Source organism: Nyctibius grandis, chromosome 3 (genome assembly GCF_013368605.1).
Source record: "Nyctibius grandis isolate bNycGra1 chromosome 3, bNycGra1.pri, whole genome shotgun sequence".
In the NCBI taxonomy this organism is placed as follows: Eukaryota; Metazoa; Chordata; class Aves; order Nyctibiiformes; family Nyctibiidae; genus Nyctibius; species Nyctibius grandis.
The window spans coordinates 17,108,034-17,132,569 of NC_090660.1; the positions used below are offsets into that span (position 1 = coordinate 17,108,034).

Genomic DNA, 24,536 nt, shown 5'->3' on the forward strand with positions numbered 1-24,536 from the left:
GAGGAAAATAAGAGTGAGAGACAATCTTGTGAGGAGTGCCAGGGTACAGAAATTGGGACGGAACACAGAAAGTAGAGAGACTTTTCTTTTTCCCAGTGGGTGGAAAGATAGCACGAAGCTTACCTAGACGGACAACTAGTAAGCCCCGTAAAAGAGGCGCAAGGAAGTAGGGCGAGAGATCTACCAACCACCCTCGGAGGATGAGAATCAGAGGTGACGTTTGTCACAGCACAGCAAGCCACGCTCCCCTGTGATTTAGTGGAGCTAACCCTTCACCGGGGATCTGTCATCAGGGCGTTGAACTCTTCACGATTGTTTTGCATACAAACAGATATAGGTTTCCACTGCCCAAAGAACAATGACAGGATGATTTCTATGACCACACAGTAGCAGTTCTCTACAGTGACTGTGGAAAAATGACATTTAATTAGCAGACAATTTACTTGTGTAATGTTCAAAATGCCCTTTTTCAGGACTAATTACACATCTCAGATCAATCATATGGGTTTGTTAAAAGGATAGGTTGACATACAAGCAATAACTGCTGGGCAAAAGGTGCTATTTTAGTATATTTCCTCCGTATAATTTTTCTTAAATTAAAATATTTTCCCCTCAGAAACTGTACACTGAACAGAAAAAGGTGAGGCATCAAAGATTCTTGTAAAGAAAAACCCAAACATTAATACTGAAAACAATACGTAAAAGTGTTGTTCCTGTTCCCAAGTTTATGCTGTTAATGGCAGTTAGATAAACAGAGCAGCGTTTTGCGTACAGAAAACTTAACCTTTTGCTCCAAACTATTCACTTTGATTTCTTAATCGCAGTTCATATACACTACATTTTAAAACAAAGGTAAATGTCTTTAGCCACTCTGATTTGTTAACATCCATTTAAGTCATGTTTCTTAAATTGTACAACTAACATTATTGAATTAAACCTCTCATTTAAGCTGTCACAGAATTAGACAAGCCCCTGCATGTATGAGCTATGGGTAAGCATGAGTGTGCTTGCCCATCAGCGCAGACTCTTTATATTGTTTAAGTGTGTGTAAACAATTGGAGTTAAGCACATGCTTTGCTGAATCGGTGCTACAATAGCTAGAAATATATGCAACCACAAGGAAAATCCAGCACTGGTACAAAATGGAAATAACACATAGTCTAAGGGAACTTGCACAAATATCAGATTTTAACTTATCTTAAATGGCTATCAAAGTTCATACAGCTGTGCCCTTAAATTTAACACTCTTTTTCTATTCTCCCTGTCTTTCCCCTCCTCCACCCTCTCAGCAACCAGTAGCACATCAAAAAAGGTGCTATTTGATGGTTCAAACTGAGACATTCAGCCTTTACCCTAGCACTCCCTTGAGATGAAGCAGGCAAGGCTTTTAATCTTACCTGGTGACACATGGCTGACTAATACTGTTTCTTGGACCTTCTGACCTCTGAGGGACTAAGTCTGGTTGGTCCCTCAGCCGCTCCAGGTGGCTCGGACATCAGCTTGTGGTGGGTCACGGTATAATCAAAGTTTTGCACAGATCTTCCATGTCTTTCTGTGCACCCATATTAGTGCTAACTTGTAATGTGCTAATTTCTGAGTATAAAATGTGTCATTTCACTTTAAGTCAGGGGAAAAGGAACTTTCATTTACTTCTACTGAAGACAAAGGAGTGTAGTAAGAGGTAGCCTTAAAACCAATCACAGTGGCATACAACTTTGCTGAGTCAGTGCTGATGTATTTTCTTGGAGAGACAAAAATGGCATAGCTACAGCCAAATAAATTATTTGAAACTTCGCCTCCCACACAAACTAATAAGCAGTCCTAGATGGGTTTGACACTTATACAGTATAACTCAAGATGTTCCTAAATCCATGTAACTCCCTTTTGAGCTTTGTTCCTCAACTCTTTTCCTCTTAGGACTTTCTTCTGGTTCACTTTGCAACAGTGGTAGTCCTCAAGGCACTCTTTAGGCCCTCAATACATCATTTGGTCAATGTGTTTCAGTTTTCATAAACAGCCCTTTGCTACAGGAATCCTGGGAGCCACCAAGAGGGGGCCCTGAAACACAGTTGAACTGTATTTCCAGGGGGCTGGAAAAAGCAATAGGCAAAGAGCTCATCAAGAAGGGACAAGGTGGGGACTAGCAAGAGCTGGAGGGAAGGAGAAAAGAAATCTCAGCTTCTGCAAATAGAAGAGGAACAATTTTTTCTAGTACTTGAACAAGGCACATAAAATGCAAAACACTACATTTCCTTCCATCTTCTGTTATGAATAACTAGATTCTCAGCTAGGATGTGGTGAGAACTACATCTCCAACACCAGTGATGATCCCAACAATTCAATGTACAAATCATCAATTGTGATGGTCTGCGATTACCAGCACGAGGATGAATTATTCCAGCTACAGATACCCCTTCAGACTCATAAAAGACTAATCAAGTAAACGCATGGCTCTGACAGAAGAGTAAAAAAAAAAAAATCTTCATAGTGTGTGCTGCGGCGTGCAGTCAAGCTGATGTGTGACCAGGGGCATGAGATCAGCTCATGGTACTTTCAGCCCACTCTGCCTCCCCCAGCTGTCCCCATTTTCTGAGCTCTGCTTCTGCACAGGGACAAGTAGGGACACGGAGGACAGATCAGGACAACACTGGAAGTCATTATCTTGGATAAAACCAAAGCAACACCCCTCAAATGTAGTATTTTAACAACAAACCCCCTTGAAACAAGCTTCAAAGTAATTATGTAGGGGGGAAAACCCAGCCCCTAAAGTAAACCCCCAACCCCAACAGTTTAAGAAGAGAATAGGAGGGAAAAGCAGAGACTAGATGACAATACACCAGGAAGACTGCAAGCCAACAAAGACAGCATGTCGCTTCTGCTCCTGGAAGACTTGGACATGTTTGGCCTAGCTGTGTTGACCTCCTGTATTCAGAGAGCCAATAAAAACATTATTTCACCTAGCTGTAGTTACTGCCAGTTGCTTAAACTTCCCATAAAAAGTTCTGTCCTTATTTCAGAGCAGGCTGTGATTCCTCTTGGGGGACCCTGAAGTTAAGCAAGGGTGCTATGGCTTCCACACCCAAACCCTGAACTGGAAATGCCACCAGGCAGAGCCGCAGCTCTCCCACAGGCAGAAAAGATACGTCAGGAGGTTGCATAAAAGCCACTGCTGAGAGCAAACCCCGCTCTGGGACGAATCCTGGGCATGTTGCTGATTTTCACTTTAAAATGAAAAAGGCACTGGGCAAAGAAATGGACACTTCTATTTTCTGAGAAAATAACTTGAACACAGGAAAACAGTAGAATTATAGCAGCTTTTTGAAATGCCCATACATTTCAATTAATATTCCCTTTTTCTAACATTGCCACTGAAAATGAATCCCACTCCTGCATTCTTTCCATGTAGGAATAGTATTTGTCTACTGTAATTAATAAATGAAATAAAAATAAATATGCAGCTATAAACCCAGAGAACTCAGTTTTCTGGCAAGATAAATTGGTGCAGTTTCCCTGAAGTCAGATTACTTAAGTTTACAAAGAAGAATCCAAACTTAAACACTCCACCATTAACACGTCCAATCGCCACAAAAGTTTTGCATAAGAAAATGTGAAACAGAACATTTGGAAAGTGGTTAAATGGCAAAAATCAGAGCGTCTAAATAAAATATCCATTTACCACCGTTCAACTTGTCAGGCTCACTACTGTTTTAATATCAGTATTTTTAAGAACACTTCTTCCTTTGTGGACTCCTGAAATTCATTGTTATCCTGTTTTTGTGATATTTCCCATTTAAGTTAGTTTACACTTCCTCTAGGAACAGAAGAGGCAGTCAGATCACCTGCTGTTCTGAGATGCTTACAATACTCGAGCACAATGGGGTGAAACCAGGACAGAAAGTTAGCCCAGTTCTGAATTTCCTGGCTTTGTATTTTTAGTGGGACCTTTCACATAATTTTAATATCCCCACAGGTAGCTGTGTATGCTCTCAGAAAAACACACATGCACATACACACACACCATACATGTTCAGGAAGAAAGCTGTAAATTCTAGCACTAAAAGTTAGGATTATGTATGCCAGTGTTGTTTTTGAATGCGCAATGATACGGTTTCACAAAACACTTCCAGATTAATTACTTATTGTATTTTTTTTTCCTAATAGGATCGCCCCCCGTGCAGAGAACAGACTTTCTCTGAGAGCAGAGACTACTGTCGTGTGAGAAATGAAGCAGGCAGGGTCCTATGGAGTCTGAAGCTAAGCAAAGATGAACTGTAGAAAAAGAAATGATGGGTTCACAGTTCAATCTGATTAATGCTGCTATGGAAAAATGAATAAAAGCCTGGTTTCTTCTGCAAATTCTGAAAAGGTGCTTCGAAAGTCACTTAAATTAAGGTTCTCATTTAGTCACTGCCACATATTCCTCTGTGTGCTTGACTACCAAGCCCGCAGATGCAAACAGATGGAAGTTTTATTCTGAACATCAACCAATCAGTCAATCAGTGCAGACTTCAGTTTTTTTCACACCTTAGTTTCTCACCCAAAAAATGGGGTAAAAATGTCAATGTTTTACAGGAATTTGTGAAAGTTAAGTATCGTCATATTTGTGAAACAATGAGAGAGAACTACCCTGGAAGAGTCAAAAGGGGATGAAATCACTCTCAGTACAAGGCTTGAAGAGTGGCCACGAAAGGGGGACAGTGTAAATCTGCTGTCAAACAACTCCTTTCTTGCTCTTTGCACCCCAGAGACTGAACATCTAGTTATTCAATTGAGAACTCTCCATCCTGTGCAAGGAATAAGGAAGAGGGAGCCTGTGGGGGAAAAAAACCCAAAAGTGTAAACAAGGGCTTTATCAGAACACAGAGGCACTAGTTTGAGTTAAGTTTGTGGAGGCACCCCTCGTTCAGTCATTACACAATTTTTTAGCTGATCAAGTTTGCAACGTTCATTTTCCCTTCCTTTCATAGTTTCCAGGATGTATTCATATTTACCTCATTTCTTATGCCCACACTAATGTCTTTGGATGGTGAGGAAGGCTGTAACCATGTGGCCACAGAATTCTTAAATTTCCTGCTGCAGTCTAGAACCCATTTCCAAAACTGGACAAAACTGAATTTTAGTTTCCCAATCCACACTGAAGAGTTCGTCTCTCAAAGGGCAGTTTATCGAGGGGCTTGAGGAGCAGGGAAGGAAATCGCTGAAATTTAACCCTGAACCCCGTGTGAACCCAGGGATTGGGACCGCATATTTTCCACTGTCCTGCCATCTGCTGCTTCACTGCACATGGTAATCTTTGGCAACCCCACTGAGAGCTGCCTGGGCTACAGCTCTGTTCAGACAGGGTGTAGAAAGAAAAGACACTGAGAATGTCATGGCTGGCTGACCAGACTACTGAGATCAGAGAGATTATGCCTCATTTGCTCACCAAGCCCTGCCAAAAGCAACACCATTTAACTGCAGGTACTCAAAACCCAACAGGCATGTTTAAAGGAATTCTAGGCTTAAAAAGAGGACCATTCATAATGTGCATTTGTTGGGGATACTGTAGCTACCACCTTTTGGCAATTATTCATGAGAGTTTTAAAAGAAAGTCTACAGTGCCCAGCATTTCAGGTATAAGTGATATCTGGCAGAAAGTATCATACCTGATTTACAGGACACACGGACCTGGAAGATGACTCAAGGCAGGAATAAACAAAAGGGACCTAACAGCCCCGCAAACAGAGATAAACAGAGAAAAAACATAGCTGTTATTTTAAAACAGCTACAGTCTGTTTATCTCCCTGCTGTGAAATGCTGCACAGTATGGGAGTGTGAGGGTTTGGTACTTATATGCATAACCTTCATATGTCATCTCGTGACAAGGGACCTCCCTTGAGCTGGAGCCAAATCTACATTTGTTCCCTAGAGCACCCCCATAGGCTCCAGATGTAGAAGGCGAAGAATCAGCTCTCAAACTCTGATTTCCACCGACCACACTCTTCTGTATAAGGGCTCCAACCCTTTCAGTGATAAAGTACCAAATGTTTACCCACAGAATTTACTGATTATTTCAAAATGATGACTGTAAAAGCTAAGGAATATTTCAGAAGTGTCTTAGAGCTGCTAAGGGATATTTTCTAAGGGTGTTAGACCTGCAAGAAAAATATTGTCAGATACAGAGTTACTGTAGGATTTTGAATCATATCATGCTGACATCAACAACCTGTTATTAATGTATATCCCTCATCCTCCCTGCTTCTGCCAGAAGTACTAGAAATGAAGAAGTTATTGTATATGTGTCTACAACAACATCCCTATTTCTTCACTCAAATACTGATCTTGGAAATGACAGTGCCTTCTCTCAGATCTGCTTGGGAAAACAATGGCACTTCAGTAAGATAAGCTTCTGCAAGGGCGGCAGAAATGTGGTTGGCAGTTGTCAGGGTTGACAAATGTTCTTCTAACTGCAAAGGGACACTACAAAATTGTCCTCTGACATGGAATAGACAGTCGCTGTCACCCTTCTTCCCTGCTGCTCTACTGCCTCCACTCTGTCTGCCTCACAGGGAGATTGGAAAAGAGACAGTAAAGCCACGTAAGAGGAGGAAAAGACATCATCTTCCCAGCTCCAGCTGTGTTGGAGCCAACAGGCTCTGTTGTTTTGATAATTCCAGGACCCTCACATCTCATTTTGTCCCTGCTTGACAGAAGTGCATGGCAGAGGTGGGAACAGCTTGCAGATTTACAGAGGGAGCTTCTGAAATCCTTAAGCCATTCCCTCCTAGAAATTGCACTTTCCTCTGAGAGCTGGAGTCAAATAACCTCGACCCCAACCTCTCATTAGTAGGTTCTGCAGTCAGGTAACCCTTGTGGCTCACAAGGGAGTTTTGCTAGTACTGAGCTTTGTAAACAAAAGGCAAGGCAGGAGCAACGTGTTAAAATCAGTACGGCAAAGAGATCAAACATGCTTTCCATGGTATTTTTCTTTTGATACGAATGCATAGCTTGAAAAGAGTAGGTTTTGAAGTAAAAAGCTACCCATTAATATTCCCAGTTTAAACTGTTTCTCTGCTGCTAAGCTCCACTGAATCAGAGCTCCCCACTCCCACTCTCCTTCTTGACTCATAACCTCAGTGACAGCCATGAAACCAGGCAGAGCCACTTCATAAAATCTACTAAATGAAGCAACTTTTAATAATAACAAAGACTGGCAGGTAGCCATGTTAGAGGAGGAAAGACCTAGTAGGAATGTCCTGCAGCATAAAAGTGTCTGTTGTTCTCATTACTGCAAAGGAGGAAAATCTCTAAATGCTTTTGATTCAAACGATCATTTGACAGAAACGACGGACAAGACAAATGGATGTAAAACAAGGCAATTGGATTTCCTACCGCTACAATATCTTACTTGGCTCCCATGACACAATTTCTCTGTTATTCTGCCTTGCCGTGGTAAAGTAAACTTACAGGCTACCCAGAAAACAGATGAGTGTAATCAGTCCTTTATAAATTATATCCCTTCACTCAAGGAAAGCAAATAACTTTGCCTGCTCTATAATAACTGCTTCTAATACTTCATTTATTCTTTAAATTGTTTATAAAACACTTCACGAGAGGTCAAGACAGGAGGGTAACAATAATTGGAGATTAAGGAGGCTCTCTAAGTATTTTGTGCCTGTGAGTAAACACTTTGGCAATTGTTATGATACAAGATAGATCTACCAAAAAAACCCCGCAGCCTATTTATGATTTTCTTGAACGTACATGTTATTTCATCTGAGAGAGAGTCCTCATCTTTTCCACAGCTATTTCAATTCAAATTCAAGCAGCTGCAGAGTTGCCTGATGCCATGTGATGGGCAAATAACAATAGATTTAACCTGGTCTCTTATGGAAGAAACCTAAAGGAACAATGAGCCGAGGGTAACTGGTCTTCTTGTGAAGTTTCCTCCAAGTCTCCTGAGGAAGCAGGGGCTTTCCTCCTCAGAGATAGATGTGTTAAAGTCCACAGAGTCAGGAACAGGCAGAACTGAGCCCTAATAACAGGGATGTGAATTTACGCACAAGACTGGTGTCTTTGGGTGGGGTTTCAAAAAGAGGTTTCAAACAAAAGGGGCCATCGTGTCCTTTTGCTGTCCCTGTGGCATGGTTCTGCCCACTCTGGTATTTGTTATCCCTATGCCCATACACAGCGTTAGCATTGGTCACGGCACTGTTCTGGAAAAGGGAGCTGTATAAACTATGCAACACCACCTCTTCAGCTGCTGGGTGTCACAACTGTGCAGATGCCTAATGAAGCTGAACTGCGACACATCAATTAACACCGATCAATATCATCCACACTTTGGAAGTACATATGGATAAAATTATATTAAATCTTCAAACCCTCAACCCATTGGTTTCTTTTAAAATAGTTAAAATGTAGCACACCAGAAAAAAATGCTTGTCATGTTTCTGCAAAGCCCAGAAGGGATTGCTAAAGAAATCACTCCTGTCCCCTAACATCTCACTTGCCAATAAAAAAAGAAAACCCAAAACAAGTTGTTGAAAAAGAAAAAAAAAAATCAAATTCTGAGTAATTACACAAAAATAATAAACTTAAACATGACAAAAATATTTCCTGAGGGATTTAAAAGTAGCCAGCACTATAGGCATATCGGCTTACTAAAATGAAGTTAAATTCTTAAGTTATTCTCAAGAGTTTCAATGGAAATCAGTAAAGATTATTTTATTCATGATAAAGTACTTTCTTTACTCATTTTATATGATAAAGTTATAAAAATGCAAGTTCAAGATTCAGATTTTATATTGTCCCTCTTCCCTTTTTTTTAATACCCACGTTTCTTTGATCTTCTCAAAGGCACAATGTCATGTGGATCTAGACACAAACACAAAGCTCCCTCCAAACTACTTCAGCCTAATACCAAATCAGTACAGATTATTTCTACAATTTATTTTAATCCCAGTGAAATCTTCCTCCTTGAACCTACATATTCCTTGGCACTATGTGTTAGTCAAACACTGCGGCACTGTACAGTGCACATGTCAGCCAGGGGTATACTCCAACCGAATAAAGCAGCTTACCCAAGCAGAGTGAAGTGCACAATGTAACTAAGCAGCGCCAAATTATGAAAAAGCTGTTTGCTTATTTTTTTTCCTAGAGTCAAACTAAACTGAAAATTGTTTTAACTGCCTTTTTTTTCCTAAAATGGGTACTGAACCACAACTGTTACCTGAATCAAAGTCTTTATTGAACCTAATCCAGAACTGAACCAAGAAGAAAATACCTGATTATTGGATCAGAATAACTGTTTAACAGAGAATTTCCCAGAGGATGTTCCCTTATCACATAACTTCACATTTCAAAATTTTGTATTTTTCAGGTTGAACTGATTCAGAAATTTCAAGGCAAATAAATAATTATTGATCTGACCAAACTGAACTGACTTGAGTCAGAGTCAAGGAAAAATCAGATCAGATCTTCTCATTTTTCCCCTCTTAGTACTCTAGAGGAAAAGCATATTTTAAAATGTGTTAAATCTTTCAGATTTTTTTTATTCAATACCAAGCTTTTCGTATTAAATATTAAACTACCTGATTTTAACCAGTAAAAACAACATTAAGTTTGAATGAACCCTCATGTACATTATCAGTTTGGACAATTTTGATTTATTCTGCTTTTACGGCAAATTTTACTGAACACACTAATTCTTTCATCAGACTTTCATGTACAGACAGCCATTTTCAAGCATCATCCACATACACATATGCATAATTCTGGAAAAAATGAATGAACATTCCCTGATGACTCTGTGGGTTTCTTCACGAGTGTTGATGACTAGTTATCATTGTCTATAAATGTGACGGTAAACCAGATGACATCACCACACCACCAAACCCACAAGGAACCTGTAGAACCAAAGTGACAGGAGACACAACTTACTTGCAAGTAGACCAAAGTTGTGCAATATCTGCAGCACACTAATGAACTCAAACCCAGAATTGCTTCATCCCATGATTTCAAAACAAAGAGCTCATTTTTCCTTTAAGTGCAGTTTAAGATTATGATACTTTTCTTAAGAAAAGTATCATTATGAGACACAAGTAAAAATTTAATAATGACTGTTATTTATCGGTTACTTTTCTGACACTATTTTGGCAATAGATCTTGGATTCACCAGCACGACAAAAACTGTTGCCAGTTCTTTAGTAACACCAGCACATTCAGAACTAGGCAGCAAAGGTAGCATTTGCCTACTGTTGTTACATGAAATCAAGCTTTCAAGTTCCCAGCCTGAGTTACTGTTACACCAATCTTGCTCTGTTTTTCTTAAATATTGCATGTTCTGTGGGGACCATTAAATATGCTAAAAATAAAAGAGTTGTATATGTGCTACACTTTTTTTTTTGTGTGTGAAACTCAAACCAGTTTAAAGAAAAATGCCTATTATTTGTACTACATGCTCAGTTTACTAGTTAATGGACTCATTCACAGTAGCATCTTCACCTGAAGATGCAAACAAAACACAGGCTAGCTGGTGTCCATTGCATATGATTTAAAGAAATGGACTTGAGACTATGAGAACATTAAAACTGTGTTAGAAAATAGAGTATCTGAAACTTGAGGAGCACTGCAAATAGAAACCATGAACTAGAACATAGCAAGGACTGTGATGTTAGACCATGCTGAGCTGAAGGCAGAGACACTCTCCTAAACATAGGAACACTGGCATTTCTATGAGGACACACCAAATATAAAGGAGACACAGGGATCCACCTTCTAGCCCAGACGCATGACAAGCACATATAATTTTCACCAAAAGTCACATGATTCAAATCACTGCCTGGAAATCACAGTGTATGTGGACAGGTTATGGCCCAGGACACATAGTGGCACACCATTCTGCTACTCAGAAAAGGAGAAGTGCGTACACTGCCTAGTTTTAGACCTTACAGAGGGCAGAGGTTTGTCCATGATACCTGAATGACTACCCCAATAGAGCACGAGAGCAAATCACACGACTAGCACCAGTCTATCCCATTCCCCTATTAAATAAGGGACAGAACACTTTTCCCATCCTCTACTTTCCCTACAACACACTCAGAGGATATCAAAAATCAATGCAAGGATTTGAGAAAAGGAAGTCATATTCCTGTGAAATGAATGTTAAGATGTGAACATGTTAAAATTAGCAATTACTGGCCTGATTTTCAATGACAAATGCATGCAATATTTATGCAAGCAAATAGTGTGGAAAAAAGGAGTATTTACAAACTCAAATGCCTGGTGTGGTCACAGGACTGGCTTTGCTCAAGACTCAATGGCACTTCAGCATAAACACTTAAAATGAAGTACATCACTGGTACAATTCCTAACCAAAAAAGCATTTAAGACCAGGGATAATTTTCAATTTACTCCATTTTCAAGAATGGTATAAAATTTGGGAAGTTTAAGGACTGTTCCTGATCTTTGAAGGTGCACAATGTCTCCCTTTATCTTTAAGAAGTGCAATAACAGTAATAAAAGATATTTTTTTTTTTTTTTTTTTTTTACAGCCTGCAGCAAATAGAAACTCAGTGTAAGTGAGAGCACATAGCATACCAGGCAACTCAAGTATCACTAATAGGTGCACACATGCCTACCAGTGACTCAGAATACGGGCATGAGGTGGGGCTGAGAAGAGAAGGGTGTCAGCAAGAAAGAACAAAGAATATTTATCACTTAAAAGCAATTGTTTCAAAATTTTTTAAAAAGAAATTCAAAGTAAAATGTTTCTATGTGTTACTGGTGTTTGTCTCACATAATCTGTATTTGTTTTAAATCCAAAACGAGCTCTGAATTTTCCAGGTTCACACTGCCCAGACTTGGGATTACTATAGGATTTTATTTTAAAATTTCTGGCAAATATTCTCAATCCACCTTTTGACGGATACTGAAGCAATGAATAAACACCTTAAATGTCTCTTAATGTAAGGTTCTTAATATAAATGAGGAAAAAAAGGATGTAATCTGGAGGTCTGAGAAGATTTGCTGGACAATCCATTTATCCACTTGTAAATCTATTCACATTTCATGTCATGAAATCAAGCTCTTGCCATCAAAAATAAAAACCCATTAGCATTCTTGCAGCATTTCTTATAGCAGTGGTTCTCAAACTTACATGTCCTAGGGCAAAAATTAAGAGAAAGTAGAGAAAACATGATATTGTATTCTCTCTGTTGGCTTGGTTTTAATTTGTTTTCCCATGCCAAAGAGCAACCCTGAAGGGTTTCATGGGAAACTTGCTAACTGCTACTCACAGCCCTTTGTTTTACCAGCTATCGTTCTATAGGGGTGAGAGACAATACTGATCAAAATATGCAACTGATATTGAAACAGCTAAATAGCATGTGGGATCAGGTTTAATTACAATAAATACTTGTAAACTGTTTGAGAATACTCATGATTTTGGACATAGCTTTCATTTGCCAATTGCTGCCTAACAATTAAGTAAAACATATAATTAAATTTTAAGTGTCTATGAAAGGCAAATCCTTGAAAAGGAAATATTTTGGCATGGCTGGCAAGATGTGCACACGTCAAAAGTGTGGGAAACACATATAACTGACAGTATATACTTCTGTAAGTCCTTATAACATAGGTTAAAATATGCTCAAAAAATACTTGCTGTTAGGTGAACAAGACTGACACAAACCAGCAGTCTGTCCCACTGTTGAGATTTTCAGCTATTCCAAAGTGACACAGGTTATGTTTATAAACATAAAGCTTTCATGCACCCCCCAAAAGTACATAATGCATGTAATGGTCTGAAATCAAACTACCTATACATCTAATGTTTGTCTCTGTGTTTTTGCTTTGTATTTTTAAACACAACTTTCTGGGAACTTTCAGTAAAGACTTAGTGCAATCAAGGCAGAAAAAAACCCTGTTCCTAAGTTCAAATCAAGCTCTGACCAAATGCACTAACCTTCTCCCTGACCTCGGATAAAGTAGCTTACCTTCCTATGACACTGCTATAAAATCACACTATATGATGAATCTTATCAGAGGTGACATCTGATTACATGGCATTTATCATTTATTTGTTTTTAACGAATCCTGAAGACTTTATTGATGAATAACCAGTTGACGTTTCCTTCTGCAGTGTATTTTGAACCACTAATAGAAGAACCGGTTTATTTTGAATTAGAGCCTCTCTTGTTCAGCTTCCCATATCCTAAATGACTGAGTGGGTTAATTTCAAATAACTTTCTCAGAACATGCACTTTTAATGGATCTACTTTTAAAATAATTTTTTTTAAATTATGCAAGACAAAATAAGTAGATTTCTAATGAGAGGGAAATGTCAACTTTTGGGAGACCGATTTTAAGGAAAACAGGATGCACATTGCTGAGAAAATGTTTCAGATACTAAGATGGGCCTCGTAAGTGTAGCAGTCACTGTATACGTACAAGCTGTGCCTATGAACCTGCTTTCAAGTTTCTGCACCCGCTAGATCAGGCTCAAAATTTAAAGGTTGTGGAAGAAGGCCTACAGAGCCTCATGTACTTAGTAACAGCTCTGCAGTGGTACTCAGCACTCTGAAGATGAGCTGTAAGCAAATTCTAATGGTCATTGCTTCATACTCCCAGGGGAACACTGGTATCACTGATGTTGAGTTACATGCTAGGAAGCAGGACAAAGCAGATTACACTAGTATATCACACAAGAAATATATATATTCAAGAGAATTTATGCAAACAATCTAGTGAGACACAAGTCTTCGTAAGCTTAGGAAATAATTAGCACAATAAAATACAAAACATTCATTACTTACAGAATATCAACATTGTAAGATAGATTCATTTATGCAACATGCCTCTTGCAATAATGATGTGACCTTTGGTCTTTGTGTGATTTTTTTTTTTCCTTTCTTGCCTCTGACTATTTCAGAAAGATAATGACATTATTTAAATTTGAGGGGAAAATGCACAAGCAAATATTAGTGAATCACAACAGAACGAAATAATCGTGTAGATGCAACTGCAAGAAAAAATGGCTCAGGTGACAAGAACAAGAAATACAGAAGTGGTTGGCTGTTGCTGACTCGCCACACCTGGGGAAACTGTATCCTGCAGTATCCTCTCTTGTCGTAGACTCTGGGTACACCTGAGCTATGACTTAACCATGCATTCAAAGGAGGTGTTATTCCTCAGCTAAAGTGGTTTCCTTCAGAAGGATCTCATGTGCAGCAGCTTGGATTGAATTCTAACAAAGCCCTGGTCTGAAGGAACAGTGAAATGGGGTGTGTCTTTCATATGTGGTCTCTTACCCATCAGCTATTGGAGTCTGAGATGACCACTCTGTATCTATACTGTCTCCTATACTCTCCCCTAATATTCCAGCAAGGGCAATGGGATACTTGGGTTAAATGGACTTCTGGCTGAAAGCACTATGGTAGTTCTGTCTGCAAATCGCCACACTCACTTTAAGTTAGTTTGTAAAATGCAGGATATAAACCTCCCAATTCTTGCCTGTATTTCACTTCATGTTCTCATTTATACACATGAAAAAAAAAGCAGAACAGTCACATTTTCCATTGTGATAAATAAATGTAACAAAGGGGAAAAAAATAGGGAAATAGGCACTTAAAACACATTATTTCTAATAACCTTACTAAAAGTTTGTGTATTAACAAAGCCATAAGAACACTACAGGTGAGATACATGCTCTGACCACTCTATTTCCCATTTCTGACTTCCATATCTCCCATAACATTTTATTTTCAAAGTTTTGGGCTGATATTTTTATTAGAGAAAAAAAACTCTGAAAATTCTTAGTTTTAAGAAACTAACACTGATATCTGCTGATATAACTTGAGAAATGTTAAGAATTACATGGTAAGGTTTCTAAATTTAGTAGTTTTGACATTTTGTAAATTGTATGGATGCTCTGCTTTTTTTTTTAAGGCAAAAAAAAATTTGAAATCAATCATGGAAAACAGCAAAAACTCTAATCTACTTTCTTCTCAACACAGTATAAGCCACAAGGGAGCACATGATTTAATGGCAAAAGATGCATCTGATAAGATAATAATTTGTTCAAGGAGAGATCTGGGTTGCAAGTGCAGCTGTTCCAAAAATCTAAACCCACAGGCAAGAAATTACTTAGTTTTTGTATGAGCTATGCCCATAACTACTTAAACAAACTGGTGATAGACCCCAGAAAGGTGCATCAGATAGAGAAGTATAGACCAGGGCTACTTCAAGACTGAAAAGAAGAAAAATTAAGAGATGGTAAGGATTCCCACAAACTACCATTGTGAACACTGAATCAAAAGGATTTCAGTAATTAGACTGCTCAACACAGCATCTTCCTTCCTCAGTGACTCACTTGAGAAAAATATCTTTGTTTCGTTCCATACGTGACAAGCTCCACGGCACTGACATGGGCTACCTGGATGCCCAAAGCTAAGAGCATGCAGAAATGTTCTCAGCCTTCAGTTCTTATTTCAGAAGTCTAGTACTGCTTTTAAACACAAGCTACAGAGGGAAGCCCGCTCGTATTTTGGTGTGATTGCACTGTCTTCATATATCAGTGTTGGCTAGTACTAGGAAAGTGATGCTAGGAGTTAAGATGGCTTATTAGCAGCATAAAAATTAGACAAAAATCTCCCTATATTGTGATGTGCTTTGGTCAGTACTGATTAGTCAGTATCAGGTTCAACATCAGCAGAATTAACTAATTCACTTATTTTGCAACGTCAGATCTTTTTCGAGCGGAAAACACATGTACTTACGTAAATAGCAGAGAGTATTACCTGGTAATTCTCTATTTTTACAGTCAATATAACTGTGAAACCATCTGTACAGTAGACCTAAAGCCCACATTCATCCCCACTGATGTTTGACTGCTATGTATAGATAAGAAAACACCTGCATGGATCACTTAGCAGGATCAGTCTCACAGCGGGGAGAAAAAGCCAGTAAGAATGCATATCTTCAGGACACTGCATGCTTTCTTCTCTGTTGAAACATGCAAACTAAAAAAGCATGAAATGATCTTGGCTGCTCTATAGCACACACTGTCTGAGTAACTCCTTTTACATCAGCCACGGTACCATGCCATCAAGTTTTCAATGTGCTAGGCAGATGATCCCTGATGCTACTAGCCAGCCTGCATTCTTCTCATCCAGCAAGGAGTCAGCAAGACAACAAGCAACACTCTGATGACTTTTGCTATTCAGATACACTTGTGGGTTGGGAAATTTTGTATTACATGAAAAAGAACATAGCTCTGCACTGAAAATTTTACACACTTATGTCCTCAAAAGGCCTAAACTTACATAAGGAGCACCAGCAAAAGCCTTAGTGTTTCCAATGGTACTAGGTTGACCAAGGTCATCTTGCACAGAAAGTGTGTAAGGAGACTAGCAATTAGTCTCCTCAACCAAAGAAATGAGGAAAGGAAATCTGGCAGATGTTTGCTACATCTCCTTATAGGAAATGCAGAAGAGCAGCTGTTACAGTAGGGATTATAGGGAATTTCTTGTGAAAGTCAGTAGCAGATGTCACCATCTGCGTCTGCCTTCTCTATGAAATAGAGGCAAAGGGAGGCTGAAAGCATGTTAAAAAAAGGTAACAACAAAAAACATAAATTCAAAAGATACCCAAACATATTTACAGTAGTAGGGGAAACTCTTACCCATTGCCCTGGCCAAACCTGTGATCCAGATGCACAATAAAAGGAAAGAACACTCCCCATGCTCTTTAAACTCATGATTTACTTTTCATTTTAATCTTACTACATGTATTTTGACAACATTCAGCCTGCAATCTAACACCTAGACATTTCCTCCCTGCTGAAAGAGATCACAGAAATGAGCAGTTGTATCCTTTCCCTCTGGCTATACAGCAATGGTCTGATGACAACAGCTTTACCAGGGTTGGTATCAGACAAACAAAAATTCCCTACTGGATGATCTACACAATGATGTCATGTGTGGAGGCAAAGTATTTATTACTTAGGGGAGGGGGGCGGAACCCAACAAAAAACAAACAAAACTTCTGTTGCATTGTGTCAGGAAAACATGCTCTACATGTTTGTACATCTTGGCAGATAAAGATCAGATGAGGCAAGCAATGAAGTGGTTAACCAAATCAGAAAGTTATCTCAGACATCCAAAAGCACATGTTGTAAACCTGAGAAAACTTCTTACACAGAACTGAGGAGAAAAAAAGCTAAGGGTTTGTCTGGGAACTAACAAATGGACACTGTCAACAAGGAGTTGGCTTTCTCACTCAGAAAAGAAGGTATTAGTGAGATCCAGAGCCCAATAAAAGAACAGGAATCTTTCCATGGTGTCAAAAAGGCTTGATCAAGCTCCAGCTTTCCTGAAAACTAGACTTGCTAATTGCCTCACTCTTCCACTGTCAAAACCGTCATCTCACTGAACAGAAATACCTTTCCAATATTGCTATAGGGCAGACACTTCCCACTGGTAACACTGGGAGCCATGTTCAACCACCACCAGCAACTTGGTGGCCACTACCTCCCCCATTTGGTATCCCCATAAATGCTGTCTTAAAAAAGAAAAAAAAAAAAAAGATGCAGCATTCTGAGAAAGTTTTTTTAGGTTTTCTTTGTTTGTTGGTTTTTGGAAACAGAGGCCACCTTGTAGCTTACTACCACTGTAGAGAACATTTTTGCTTTTCAGCTAGTGCATATTGAAGACAATAAATAAGCTTCAGAAATAGAAGATCCATTCTCCTTTGGCATTGCCATAAATCAGGAAAACACTTGAGCTATACATGGATAAAACTGATGAAAGTAACTGAAGAAATCAACTTTAGCAAGGTATACTGCTAATACTAGGTCTTTTCCCCAAAGCAAGCAAATTACTGCTTATCCTACATTACCAGGCCATTACTGGTAGTACTATGCCACACCCCCAGCTGGCATAAATCAACATGACCTATTCACTTGGTGCAGCTGTGTTGATTTATGTGAGCTGAAAAGCGTGTGTGTACTCATCAAAAAATTGACTATTTGTCTTATAAAACTATAAAAGTGACTAAGAAATGAAAGGCAGTATGTATAATATAAAGAAAACAATAGAAAGGAAGGTATTACAGAAAGGCTCAAAGTAGACGTATATTTTATTAGGATTAGTCTAACATAGCCACTCATTTTACTCCATCTGAGATTTTAGATAATATTCTCTGTTGTTACATATACACGTATCTCTTGAGTATGGACTCCAGTACTTGTGCAATGTAATAACGCTGTACTATTCCCAAATTAAGATGTAAGGCTCAGACAGCGGGTTCAACCAATCTGGAATTTATCACTGGTGTTTTCTGTAGTCACTGTGGCTGTCAGAACATGAAACATCAGACTTAAAAGCAAGCCCACACAGCGAACTTAAGTGTTCAGATTTGCAGCATGGTGTCACATCTTAAGAACTACTGTTACGGTCTTTCTCTTATAGAGCAAGATAAAAGTAGAAAATCAAACGAGATTCTTAAAGCCAGCACTTCTCTCAAGCATCAGTAATTTCAAGAAATAGGAAACCTCTCACATTAGACTTGAGCACTCTTTACCCTTATGAACTCTGTGTAGACTTCCCTACTATTATACAGGCTACATGAGATTAACTACTGGTGCTCCTTTCCAAGTTAAAACCGGGAAGGCTAAGGAGAAGAATTGATATTCTGAAATAAGAGGTGTATATTCCTAAATTCCTTTCTCAGGAAAGCAGCTCTTGAGATTAGACAGTTCTCAGTTTCACTAGGCTGGTGTATCGCTGCCTCAGCAGTATAATACCTGACCACTATATGAAGAGAGATCACGAAGCGAACTCTTCACAATTGTGCGTTCAATTCATCCTCACTGACCAGCTGCTAACAGATCCCTGCCTACAAGAAATACCAGGATTTCTCTCTTCACAGTCTTTCCCTATAAATATACTCACTGTAGGAAGCTTACAGAAATTTTCAGAAGTATGATTAACACTTCAGATACAGGGAAAAAAATACGCACTATCTGCTGGGACAGATCAACTCTGTACCTCAGCAAGTGGCACTACCACAACCTCGTGCTCTCCACTGATTCCCAGGCATTATGTTTTGTGTGGACAAGATACACTTAGTATCACCATCAATGGGATGTTGTATTTGATAAATTCATTTAGGTATTCCCAATCTCTCAAATCAGTAGAATAAAAACCAAGAAGGCCAAACCATAAGGCATTTTAAAACTTCCGTGTATATTACCATCTATGCACAGGAATTAGAAATCCCAGTTAAATCCTCTTTTCCTCCCAAAGTGCCTTTGCAGTCTTCAATAACATTAGGAAAGTGATGAATGGCTGTTAAGAAACAACCTCGAAACTACTTTTCTTCCATTTTCTTCTCTGTATAAATTTTCAGACTTTCTACCATAAAAACTCCAAGCAAATGGCACTGGGCTGTGGTTACAGTTGCTTTCATGGCATGTACTCCTGCTATGGTGAACGGAGCCAACTGAAACCATTTCTAAGACAAGGTTCCTGTTCGTGGCATAAGGGGCTAAAAAATGCAACCAGCATATACCCACAATCAAAAGTACAGCCTGAGACTTCAAAGCACAGACTTGGGTTCTCCATGGGGACATTAAATGTGTTGAAAAGAGACTTTGAATTGGAAGCTCTGTTGCAGCAGTGTCAAAGCTGGAACAAATGTCAGAGCAATCGAAAAAGCAACGAGCACTGAAGTTTGCCTCCTTCAAAATGGCACAAGCCTATAAAGAAGCACCACAAATGGTAAATGTGTTCCTGTAATTTCCATCTCATCTTCTAGCTCCTTAGTGTTACTAGAAATCATGCCAAGCTAATATTTGTCATTGCATATTCCCTCATTCTTTATGTTGGTCAGAATGTTTTAATTGCATAATGAAAACTCAGAGCAATTTGGACATCAGTTTACAGCGCACCAAGAATACATCGCAGTGAACTGTTTAAAAGAAAGCAAAGTATTAGGGCTTCTAAATGAAACAACCTAGTGAATTTTATTGTCTCTTAATTTTGAACTTTTACTGTCATCTGCTCCAGTGAAGTGATGCACCAACTTCTACCACCGAATATTCGGTGCACCACTTACTGTAAATGCTGCCCACCCAGTATATTATGAGGTTTCACAGCTGTGACTCCCAAAGACTGAAATCAATATTTAAATCCTATTGACACCAACTCCTTTTCTCTCTCTCTCTTTTTTTTTTTTTTTTTTTTTAAAAGCAGAGTTGCATTTATGGTCTATTTTATATTTGTAAGTATCATTAAAATTATTGTATTATGTGCCAGGCTATAATTTATATAATTGCATTCCTGTAAAACTTGGAATTTATTTTTCATTTAGAAACAGACCACAATAAAAGGCTTCTGCACTGAGAATGCAGTTTTCTGCATTAATTTAAAGTTTAATTTTAGAGTGTTTTCTACAGTCACAGTACTTTAAGTGCAGAGGAAAACTGTCATTGTATAAGAGACTTTTAATGAACCATGGACTCTTACTCAAACTAAATACAAGTATTAATTGTTCATAAAGTACTGCAAGAGGAAAAAGGATGATTAAGTGGAATTAAGGCTGCATTGCTATTAAGGATTAAACAGAAAGGCATTTTTAAGCCTTGTGTTAAAAGCCATCTTGTCAGAAGCTATGGGCCATAATGTACAAATTTTTCAAAATATACCAGGCTGTACTCATTAGTCTTATGAATTTAGAGGGTCTGTTATTTCTGCTTCTTAATTTGATGTTTATATGCAAATAAAAATCTTGAGTACAAATCACACCTGAAATCACACCTGTTATGCAGTTGCCCACCAAAATGTTTAGAAAACCTGCCTTTTAATGTGTCATTTTAACATTTTAGCCTTGACTTATTATCAAGACGGAAAGAAAACTCAGTGATGTTATGATGTTATCGCAGTCTCTCGAAGAGCACTGATACACAAAATCAGATACACAAGCCTCCCTTCAGCGTCAGAGGGCTACAAAACAGAATAGGATCCTTGAAAGGGAAAACTGCTGTTCTGCAAGCTCTGAGACTGCCAGGAGGGCTGCATTAAACACCGTGAGCAGGCTACGAGTCATGACACCCTCCCTACAGAATTTTGGCAAGTTTAAATAAAACCTGTGGATGCATTGTTTCATTATTCCAGTCAGATGCACGCAAAGTTAGGAACAGTTTCACACGGATTTTTCTAACCTCTCCTGGGCTTTCGTGATTGAAGAGGATGCCGTTCACAGCAAAGAGATTGTAGGCCTCTCTGAAGTTCACCACAATCCAGTAGGCATACAGTTTTGCTGCCCCTACAAAAATAATTTTAAAGTGTTACATACATCCGCTCTGCTTGTACACAGCTTGGACAGACACACATACATCATCTCTCTCACACGCAGGGTGAAGTCCACATTTCAACAGTGGAGTGTATTAGAATTTGATTCATTCCCTATATGTGTCACATTTTGTATGGAAAATATATCCAGCCCAATAAACGGCAGCTGAATGGGAAAATACTACTTTTCTGGGCAGCCTCTGAGCGGGCCAGGAAGTGTTAGGGCACTTTCTCACTTGTTTTTTTTATGCACGCTCAAGCATAGCACTTTTTCTTTTACAGTATAATTAACACAGCCAGAGCGTGTGAAATATGCCACTGTGGTGACCTCTGCTAATAAAAAAAAAAAGTCTTTGGAGGAATAAAAGCGAAAATCTGGTGCCTTAACACTCAAATTGATTTGAAACTTTATCACCAAAGTCCTCCATGCACATTGCTTTAATAAGTGTTTCAAATTTCATGCGAGTTCATGAAGGAAGAAGTGAGCTCTTGGAGTTTTTCATTTAGGCAACAAAAAATATGAAACCTTATCACTTCAGTGGTATCTTAAAACCCTTTGTGAAGGAAGAACCACCCTTCTCCCCCTCTATACAAGAGCTCTCTACCTCTGAGCTGAATGAACATGGTCTTATGAAGTGAGATGCTAATTTCCAACCCCCGGGCAACGGCAGCAAATACTTTTTTGTATAGTAATTCATAAAGGTATGCCCTCTCAACATGTCTAGTCACTTTAGCTCTATCATCATTCTAATCTCACACCCAAATGACTTCAGCCCTGAGACATGAGTGGGGAGAACAGACAGACACTACACACACACACACCATCAGCGATCCTCACCATAAGGCGATCTTGGGTAAAAAGGGGTGGTCTCACTTTTGCCGGGATTTCTTGCACTTTCCAAAAAGTTCACTGGTGGAGGCTTGGTAGAACTTCACAGAGTTGATAAGGCCACAAGTCTTAATAGCATCTAGGAGCCGTAAAGTGCCAACCCCATCAACATCAGCAGTATATTCTGCTAGGTCAAAAGAAATCTTGGAGAGAGAAAGAAATAAAAAAACACCAATTTTACTAGGGGAACCAGAAACATTGCTGTGATCATGTTCAACGAAAGTAATACATCACTTGTCACAGACCATCTAGACACTTGTGTACAGAGTAGATGCTCAGTTTACAAAACTACCCTCAAAGGATTTCTAAGAATAAACGAGTAGTTCCATAAATAGCAGAAGCAAAAGACTGGTGTTCCCTGATCTCTCTCTCAGGATTATTTTCCCATGTGAAGTAAGAGGTAAGCCTCCCCACAGTGGGAGCATTATTAGGCTCTCTCTCATCTCCCAGCTTCTGATTTTCACAATATTCACATTGGGCTTAATATCTTTGACAAACTTGAATTTGGTTAAAATTGTCCAAAATATATTTTTTAAAAAATATTAGGTTAAACAGACAGTATAAACCTGTATTTAAAAAGCCACAAACTTTAAACAAGGTCCAAAGTTTTGCATTTTAAACACATCAAAATGGAGTTCTCTCTGACTAGAAATATTTGCTATCAAATGAGACTCCCAAACCTACCTGACTAAGGTGTACCAGAGCTGTGGCTTTTGCACAGAGGCTAGGAGGATGATGAAGTGAGAGAGCAAAGGGTGGAGGTATCCAAAAGAAACCTGACATCTCCTCCAGCTGACATATCCTTCAAAGTATGTATGATTATAAACTCGTGCATACTTCTGGGCCAAAACTCCTCTTTCTCTCCCCGCTCCAGTAGTTCTCAGTTATCTTTATGATGAGCTCGATTGTGGCATAAGCCACAAGACAATGCTTGCGTCTAAGCTTTCAGAGTGTTTCAGAAATTTATTGATTCTATTCCTTGCAGTTACAGAAAAAATTATAAACTGGAAAAAGTAAGCTGAAGGTAAGAGATGTGTTGTGACCACCCCAATCTTCAGGCAGGAGAAAAAATGCTTGGAAGGGAGCTCACTCTGCTTGTTTGGTGGGTACAGGCTTGTTCTTTGGACATGCTGGCAGAGCTCCTGGATGCCAAAGAATTCTCTCCCACTGGTGCCCATTCCAGAGGCGTGTTCTTCCTTCCTTCTACATCCTCTCACCAACCCAGAGATGTTGCTTCTGTATGCCAGTTTTTGAAAAAAATGTTCCCTGTTTTACTGCCAATGTTTTAAAAAAGGAAAGGGGAATGGACCTTTAGAGCAATCTCCTCCATCGCCCTGATCCAAGGAAGAATTATTCTACCTCTGTTCCCTCTGGCTGACGTTTGACTTTCAGGAATGAGCTCTGGAGTGACGGCAATGTTACAGTCTCTTTCTATGATGTAGGCTAGAGGTTAGTGAGACACTACCAAAGTCAGATAGTACAAATCTATGATTCCCCCTTTATTAGTCTTAGTGATATGGTAACTACTAATGGAGTAGAGGGTAAATGACTATAGCTGGACAAGCTGAGCTATCACAGTGAAATCAGGGGGAAACCTGTCACTTACCAGGTATTTTTTTCAGGGTCTCTGCAGATTCAGATAGCCCTGTATTCGTTTCTCCTGTTAAGCCACTTTCCCTATTCAGTAATCACTAGAGGCTTAAGGCTTATTTACACAGCAGATAAAATAAAAATAATTAGATTAATTTGAATTTGCACTTATGGTTAATTTAATACAGATATGAAATAATCTAAATTGTGTTACTCTGTTCCAAAATAAAAATGTTCTCACACAGTTTTGATCTGAAATAGCTAATGGTATGAATGAAAACAAACTTTACTTTTTTTTTTTTAACCAAAAGAAAAAAAAAGAAACCTTATACTTTGTCTTGTTAACCTGGTATGACCCAGCTGAAATTGAGCACCGATCTACTGAGAAGTGCTGAGCATTTTTTGGTTTAATCCATTTGGCACAAAGATGACAGCCACTTAAGGTCTCTCAGCTTCGCTGTCAGAGTAACTCTTGGGAAAACATCTTAATGAATAGGTGATACAGTCAATAATGCACTAATGAACACAAGTTAGTATATTTACCATACGGCTAGCACCTTCACATATTCACAGTAACATCCCAGCTCTCTAACTAAAGGCAAAACACTTACTAATTGTAGCAGAACCAGGAATCTACCTATATTAAGGTATTGTTTCCAACAAACAAGCTGCTAAAAACATCACCCCAAAATGCAAATATTTGCTTACATATTCTACTACAAAGT

General features: G+C 38.9%; 1 protein-coding gene across 1 annotated transcript in view; it reads right to left on the bottom strand.

Annotated features, from left to right (window-relative positions):
* The window catches only part of GMDS (GDP-mannose 4,6-dehydratase), a 437,246-nt gene that overhangs the window by 245,709 nt on the left and 167,001 nt on the right, over window positions 1–24,536 (bottom strand). The window contains 4 exon segments of the mRNA XM_068395823.1: window position 21,093; window positions 21,203–21,306; window positions 22,171–22,204; window positions 22,206–22,364. Coding sequence (XP_068251924.1) covers window position 21,093; window positions 21,203–21,306; window positions 22,171–22,204; window positions 22,206–22,364 — 298 coding nt within the window.